Source organism: Lycium ferocissimum, chromosome 4 (genome assembly GCF_029784015.1).
Source record: "Lycium ferocissimum isolate CSIRO_LF1 chromosome 4, AGI_CSIRO_Lferr_CH_V1, whole genome shotgun sequence".
Lineage (NCBI taxonomy): Eukaryota > Viridiplantae > Streptophyta > Magnoliopsida > Solanales > Solanaceae > Lycium > Lycium ferocissimum.
The window spans coordinates 53,566,359-53,574,184 of record NC_081345.1 but is presented as its reverse complement, the minus strand read 5'-3'; the positions used below and the strand labels follow the sequence as shown (position 1 = coordinate 53,574,184).

Sequence of the window (7,826 nt, the reverse complement as noted above, 5' to 3'; positions counted from 1 at the left end):
GAAAATGGAGATAGAGCAAGCAATGCTACACCGAAGTTTGTGGACAGCTACAAAGCTCACCAATGAGTTTACAAGCTGGAATCGCCAGAGAGAAATGTACCGACATGTCGAAGATTTGGAGCGATTTAGGACAAAATTAGATTTGATTCCTTTTGTTCTTTTGGACCTATTTGTTTTTGGTTGTTCAAACCTTTCCTTTTTAATAAATAAAAAAAAAACCTTCGGGGGTCTTAACATTTTTTTTTTTTTTTTTAATTTTTAAAAAGCTTCTTTTTGTAGACAAATGTAGACGGTGGTGTGAATGCGGATATGGTGAAGTGGTGAAATAGAGGTGGAGCTAGATTTTGAGTTTATAGATTCTAAAATAAGAAAGTTATTCGATTCTTGGTAAATTATCTACCCATATTAAGTAGCTTTTTAATATAAATACAAAATCTGCTTGACAGTTACTGAATTTTGTCGAACACGTAATTCACAGGCTAGCTCCGCCCCTACAAATTTCGGATACCAAATATATAAAGAAAAAAATAGCTAAAATGAGTAAAATCACAAGTGCAAAGAAGTGTTGAGGTGCAACATCAGAATACACACTAGTTCACCACGTCGCTTTTAGATGAAGCACGCCCACATTAATTATTGTTTTATACACCTTCTCTTCCTTTGTTTCTTCGTCCTTTTATGTTTTTTTCTTTCTTTTTGGTCCTTTTAAGTTATCTGTCTTTATTCCTAACAAATCCTTTTTTTTTTTTTTTTTTTGCCTCTTTCTTGTTTACATATAGTTAGTTGATATGAACACTCAATTCAGTCACACTTTCCTTCATACCATTATTACACTATCATCATCTTTTTTTGGCCTTTTTTTTTTCTTTTTCCCATTAGTACTATAAGCTTAATATCTTAGTATTACTATTGTTTTCAGAGACAAAGAATCATGAAGGGTGTGATTAATAACAACGTTAATTACAAGAAGCAATTCTCTGCTGTTTTTGTAAAGTTTGCTGTTTGTTTTCTGTTGATGGGACTTGCTTATCGGTTGTTCTTCTCTAGCTTTGTACAATTCTCCCATGTTGAGGTTTCTAATACAGCTTTTGTCCCGGAAAAGACATTGCCGAAATCCAGTAATCTTACAATGGATCGAAGTTCACAAAATGGTTAGTTCAATGTTATTACTATAATAAATACTCCCTCCGTCCCAAAAAGATTTTCTTACTTTCTTTATTAGTTTGTCCCAGAAAGATTAACACATTTCTATAGTTGGAAACAATTTAACGTCCACACACATTCTTTGAGGCTTATTTTGGACCACATTTTAAAAGTCTTTCTTTATTTCTTTAACTCCGTGCCAAGTCAAACTAAGACGATCGTTTTGGGACAGAGGGAGTACTATTTTATTCTTGAAAGATCCTTCTTTTTCTCCTTATTTTCTGTTTGTTTGAGCTAAAAGAACAAGTCTTTCATCAGATTCTGCTATATTGTGAGAAAAGACCTGAATTAAAGGAAAAAAAGGAATATTCATTGTAAACAACGGATTACTTTGATAACCAATTACTTTATTTTTCAGCTAATTTTTCCATGTTGCTTTTGTAAATTCTTGATGACCCCCGGGGCGGGGGGGGGGGGTTGTTGGTTGCAGGTTGGGGGTTTATTAGTCTAGCTTATTCTGTTTCTTGAAATCTGGAGATTAAGTAGTATTTTCTCCGTCCCAATTTATGTGGTGTAGTTTGACTGGACACGAAATTTAAGAAATAAAAGAAGACTTTTCAATGTTGTGGTTTAAAATAAGCAAAAAAATATTTGTGTGGTTATAGATCATTTCGTTAAGAGTAAAAGGTAAAGTTTAAAGTTAATGTTATCAAATAAGGAAATGTGTCATTCTTTTTTAGACTTACTAAAAAAGAAAGTGTGTCATATAAACTGGGACATAGGGAGTACTTGTTTATTATTTCTGATATAGTATGTGCATGATATATAGTGAAAATTTTGCATTTAGTTCACACGAAGAACGGGAGATCTTAAGGAGATTCCACATTCTAAGAGGATTTACTTGTAGATATCATTTGGGTGACCTGATAGTATAAAAAAAATACTCCTATTCTATAACTTAAACTCTAGAATAAAAATCAAGATTGCATTGTGACTTTGGTGACTGATTGAGTGATGTTTAAGTTTGTTATTGATAGGATTAGTTGATCCTTCACAAGCTTGTTTTCATTTTGGATTTAACATATACTCGATACTGACAGTATAAAGAAATGTTATACAATAAGTACAATTTAACCGATTATAGCAGGCTATTACAATATTTTACAGGTTACCATGTTAGGCTGCTATGATAAGTTATTGACTCGATAGTCCATATGTTTGCAGGAAAATGTGATTTATATATAGGAGAATGGGTACCAGATCCCACTGGTCCATTTTACACGAATCGTACTTGCTATTCCATTGAAGCTCACCAAAATTGTATGAGAAATGGGAGACCTGATACTAACTATCTTTACTGGAGATGGAAACCGAGAGATTGTGAGCTACCTAAGTTCAATCCCAAGAGGTTCCTTGATATGATGCGACACAAATCATTAGCCTTCATTGGTGATTCAATTATGCGCAATCACGTTCAGTCATTGCTCTGCATTCTATCTCAGGTACTTGAACTAGCTGCTATTAATTTACTTGCACTACAAAATAAAAAAGAAATTGGCTACGAACGTCGTCGCTAAATTGCTCGTAGCTAACAGAATTTTATGATAATCCGTCGCTAATTTGTCATTAAATAAGATTAGTTACAGATTTTGTTGTGTAGCTAAAGAATTTATCCGTCTCGAATTCCTATTTTTGAAGTAGTGATGTGTAGCGTTATTTTTCTGTTTTTTAGGTTATCTCTAGTTTGGGGTGAGATTGTACTCTGTACTGAGTTCTTGATTGCATAGGTTTTACGCGTAGTAGAAGTGGTGGTGGTGGTGTGTGGGTCGTGGGATGACAGCAGGGCAAAGCTCAAACAGAGGCTAAACATGTTCCTGATTTATTGATCCATTAGTCAATTGGTCGATGCAAAAAATTCACATAACTAGAACTTCACAAGTGAACGCGAAAAAGCGAACCAGTCTAGATGAAACTAACCCTCAAAAGAAAGGAACTATGTGTAATTAGACTGTTAGGGGTCGTTTGGTTCAAAAACAAACTACGCTGGGATAAGTTATGCTGGGATTAATTACGTTGGGATAAGTTATGCTGGGATTAATTACGTTGGGATAAGTTATGTTAGAATTAGTTATTCTGGAGTTATTTTTTATTGATTGTTTAGTATGTTGGACTAAAAGTATTATACATTGGATAATTTCTAAAAAGAAGTGGTTTCTTCCTTATCCCAAGATAACTTATTCCACCCTATGGCCAGAGGCGTATCTAGCCTACAAGGTAGGGGTTCAACTGAACCCCAAACTTTCGACGGAAGAGCCTAAATTTATATGTAAAAAATTATTAAAATTGCAATAAATAGTAGATATGAACCCCTAACATTAAAAAATATAATGGGTTCAATGCTAAAAATCTTAAGATTGAACCCATAAAATTTAAATCCTGAATCCGCCTCTGCCTATAGCAGGTATAAGTTATCCCAGCACTATTTTTACTCCTAGGATAACTTATCCCATGATTACTAACCAAATAAGGGATAAGGAATTGCTAAATTTTTATCCCAGGACTATTTATATTTATCCTTCGTACCAAAGGACCCCTTAGTGTCTAAATGACGACATCGGTATAGAACGAGAAGGTGACATAGGAGACAGAAGAAGGGCGGTGCTGACTTTTGCGGCCATAGCTATTTTGGCTCTTTTAGGAACTCATCAAATAGATTGCTTTCGTTTGCTTTAAACACAACCAATCCCTCCAAGCAATGAATATATTTGAAAGCACATTATAGCATGAAAAAAAGTTTTCAATCAGATTTGAAGTTTATGAGTTCTGCATTCTAGACACAAATCCATAATTTGAAGTTTATGAGCTCTGCATTCTAGACCTGTACAGTTCTTTGGATTCTAAATTTATAAATTGTACATATTTTAATTTATAGACAAAAAGTCTCAAAACAAAAGGCCCTTTTTGTATTAGGATCATTTATATGTGATTGATCTTTGCTTTACAGTTCTGTTTAAGTCATTCTTGAAATGATGGTAAAGTCAAAAATTAGCTAGCTGGTAAAACTGCCAGCGTCATCGCTTAGATGTTCTCTTTTAACTACTTCCTAACATCAATAATTGCTCTTAGATGGTCAAAAAAAAAAAAAAAATTGTCCTTATTAATTTTACACACTAAAATTTGTTGGACAATCTTGTTTCATAAGCTGGTATTGTATCTCTCAGATCACAAGTTTAGCCCTTCCTTAGCATATAAGCAAACCTTTTCATTTTAGCTATTGGCTTTCACTGCTTTTATAAGTATGTCACTCTCAAGAGGACCAATATTTGTCTCTGAATACAGCTGGTAAATTTATTTATTTTTTGGAAAGTTACATATTTGGTTGAGCGGCAAAAAAAAAAAAAAAAAAAAAAAATCGCTAGCCGAATATACAAAAAATATACACTGTCATGCATAAAATATGTATGTTTTTCGTATTAATTTTAATATACAAAAAATATACATTTGTCAGCTATTATTTTGGTGGACGACTATGCAGTGTAAAATTCCCTTATTCCTTTTTTCCAGTTGAAACATCTCATTTCAACTTGTTCATCAGTTAAAAACTACCTTTCATACCAAACTAGTCCAACCATGCTAGATACTGCTCAAATTTTATTGTTCTATCACATGTGGGGTGATGATGTCCTCTGACCAAGAAAACCAGTGGGTACTTGTTATTCTGAGTAATTCACATATAATTCAGTTACACTAAGTTGACAAGATAGTTGTGTGACGTTACTATTATAATGGGTAAAATTCAATTACTTTAATATGATAGGAATATATTGTTGCGATCATACGTTAAACTAACCCTTAAAGGTGATCGGCTGTGACAATTCTTTCATTTAAGAGAAGATAAATCAGGCTGCTATCTTACTCACAGAAGTATTGTTGCCTATTTTTGGAAGTTTTCCTTCGCTTTCAATTAATGTATGCTTGTTTACCGTTTTGGGATAGTTATAACTAGCTGAAACATGTCAAGTTCTAGTCATATAATAGGGTTGTTTAGTAGATCAAAGATTTCAATGTCTGGATTCATGTTTAAGTCGTCGTGCAGGAGGAAAAAGGTGAAGAGGTTTACCATGACAAGCAATACAAAAGCAGAAGATGGTATTTCCCAACTCATGACTTAACTCTTTCAGTGGTCTGGTCACCTTTTCTTGTAAAGGCCACAATTTTCGAAGACAACAATGGAGTTTCAACGGATACAGTCCAGCTCCATCTTGACAAACTCGACGATGTTTGGACTGAGCAATTTGACAATTTTGATTATGTAGTTATTGCTGGAGGGAAATGGTACCTGAAAACTGCAGTTTACTATGAGAAAAACAAGATTGTTGGTTGCCACAATTGCGCTCGAAAGAACATAACTGAGGTGGGATTTGAATATGCATATCGCAAAGCACTGAACTTGACTCTGAAATACATCACAAGATCAAAGAACAAGGCATTTACTTTCTTTAGGACCACTACGCCTGATCACTTCGAGGATGGTGAATGGAATACTGGAGGTTATTGTAATAGAACAGGACCTTTCAAAGAAGGTGAGGTTGACATTAGAGACATCGATGAAGAAATGCGTAAAATTGAGTTGGATGAATTTGAGAGAGCATTGAGAATAAGTTCAGAAGTTGGGTTGATGTTAAAATTGTTCGACACCACTTTCCTTTCGTTGCTTCGACCAGACGGTCACCCAGGAGTCTACAGGCAATTCCAGCCATTTGCTGGAAAAAACAGAAAAACAAAAGTTCAAAATGATTGTCTACATTGGTGCTTGCCTGGTCCAATAGACTCTTGGAATGATTTAATGATGGAAACTTTGGTCAGCAGTTGAAATGGGGACATGCATCTTTTTTTTCCCTCATAGAATTGTTCATCTGCAACATTTTTACATATGATCATCTGGATGAAGAGCACAGACAAAACAATGAAATGGCCTATAATCAGTTTTTTTTCCACGTAAACGGCCCCCCATAGCTGCACATAGATCAGAGTCGGCTCAATAAATCATCTCCATTTCATGTATGAAGATCTTTGAAATAAATTGTAAATTTCAAGATCCCCTTTTGTTTCAGGGTTCATGAAAAATGAAAATATAATATAGGCAATCATTTACCATATTCTTTTTGTCAAGTCTCAAAACATTTTGGGGCTATTTTTATGCTAAAGCTCATTTCTTAAAAGACCAAAACACCATGGAACAAACATCCCTACAGGCACTCATTGCAACTTGATAGTTATGTGCACGTAAAATGGAAGTTGACTAAACCCACATAAAACTGCAGATTTTGCTCAATATGAACTTATCAGGCATATCTCTAGGTTCTTTCATATTCTAGCGCTGATCTGAAAACAGCATAAAACCGGAGATAATGTCCCGGGACATTCCAACTCTATTTTGGCATATCTCTAGGTCATTTCATATTCTATCTATAAAAGGGCAGCCAGGATCACTAAGCTCCCGCTATGCGCGAGGTCCGAGGAAGAGTTGGACCACCAGGGTCAATCATATACAGCCTTACCTTGCATTTCTGCAAGAGGTTGTTTCCACGGCTTGAACCTGTGACCTCGAGGTCACATGCGCTAAGGCTCCCCTCCTTTCATATTCTATCCATAAGATGAATAAAGTATCGCCATAAGACTGGCGAAATTGCCCCATCCATCCGTTTGTTGGGGCGTCACTAAACTTGAAAGAGTACACACCATAAGCCAGCAAAACATCAAAGAAAAACTTGTTCTTGCAAATTTTCATTTTATTGGACTGAAATGTTATGTCTGCAGAGAGTTATTGTTACAGACGATAAGTGCAGCAAGAGGAAACCTTAAACCATCAAAGATGACACAGATCCCTCTACTTGGCTGAAGTTGCTTTATCTTTACCTCCTTGGATCTGGCTTAAGGAATGGGTCCTGCCAAGTTTTTAAAATATGATAACATATTATCAAAGATGAAAAGCGTAAAAAAGCGCCAAGATCCGTTCGGATTTTAACTGTGAGCAATGATACACACAGAGACATATGCATACATAAACACACATTCAATCAGTCTACTATACTTTAATTCAGCTTAGTTGGGTAGGTTACATGAATATTCTTTTTTAGAAAAACCGAGAAATCTCCCACAGTAGCTCACGGTTCGAAACTCAAAGAATAAAGGGCCCACCTCTCAACCCTTCTCGACTTAAATTCCAGATTTTCTTCTACTGCAAAGTTTGAACCTGTGGCGTGCGCCTAACCCACACATGCATTGCGCTCTTACCATGAGACTAAAGCCCTTGGGGCATAGTAGGTTACATGAATCTTCCGATCTATTCAGGTTCATTTTGTTCCAATAGTAGATAATTTTGCGTGTATGTATACACATGCATATACATACATAAAATATAGGCAGAATACATACACAGCCCCTTGAACTCGTCAAAACTTTTCCTTTAGACACCTTAACTAAAGGTGTGACCTGCTGAACACAGATTTCATAGCTCTAGACAAACAATGGTGCATCAATGTTACTCGCTGGTTGTGTGGCAAATAAGGCTAGCAAGAAGAAGATATGCCAATTAAAATTTGGGAGAAAAATGGAGAGACTGGAAAAGAAGAATTCCAGCCATCTTCCATATTTTCAATCCGTTGAACCGTACAATCTTC

At 35.4% G+C, this 7,826-nt stretch overlaps 1 protein-coding gene across 2 annotated transcripts; it reads left to right on the top strand.

Annotated features, from left to right (window-relative positions):
- The first annotated feature begins 548 nt into the window (after window positions 1–548).
- On the top strand, window positions 549–6,302 carry LOC132053513 (protein trichome birefringence-like 25). Of its 2 annotated transcripts, XM_059445583.1 has the most exons (4): window positions 549–618; window positions 920–1,151; window positions 2,368–2,645; window positions 5,240–6,302. In XM_059445583.1, exons 2-4 carry the CDS (start codon window positions 932–934, stop codon window positions 6,014–6,016), a joined length of 1,275 nt encoding a protein of 424 aa, XP_059301566.1. In that variant the 5' UTR covers window positions 549–618; window positions 920–931; the 3' UTR covers window positions 6,017–6,302. The 2 variants fall into 2 exon arrangements, with proteins under 2 accessions (XP_059301566.1, XP_059301565.1); XM_059445582.1 differs by lacking the exon at window positions 549–618 and having other exon boundaries at window positions 692–1,151.
- Window positions 6,303–7,826: the final 1,524 nt, after the last annotated feature.

What these genes read in the sequence shown, in the direction of transcription:
- LOC132053513 (XM_059445583.1), top strand. Translation starts at nt 932, where the DNA reads ATGAAGGGTGTGATTAATAACAACGTTAATTACAAGAAGCAATTCTCT. An exon ending in GGATCGAAGTTCACAAAATG is followed by an intron (nt 1,152 to 2,367) that starts GTTAGTTCAATG and finishes ATATGTTTGCAG; the next exon opens with GAAAATGTGATTTATATATA. An exon ending in TGCTCTGCATTCTATCTCAG is followed by an intron (nt 2,646 to 5,239) that starts GTACTTGAACTA and finishes GTCGTCGTGCAG; the next exon opens with GAGGAAAAAGGTGAAGAGGT.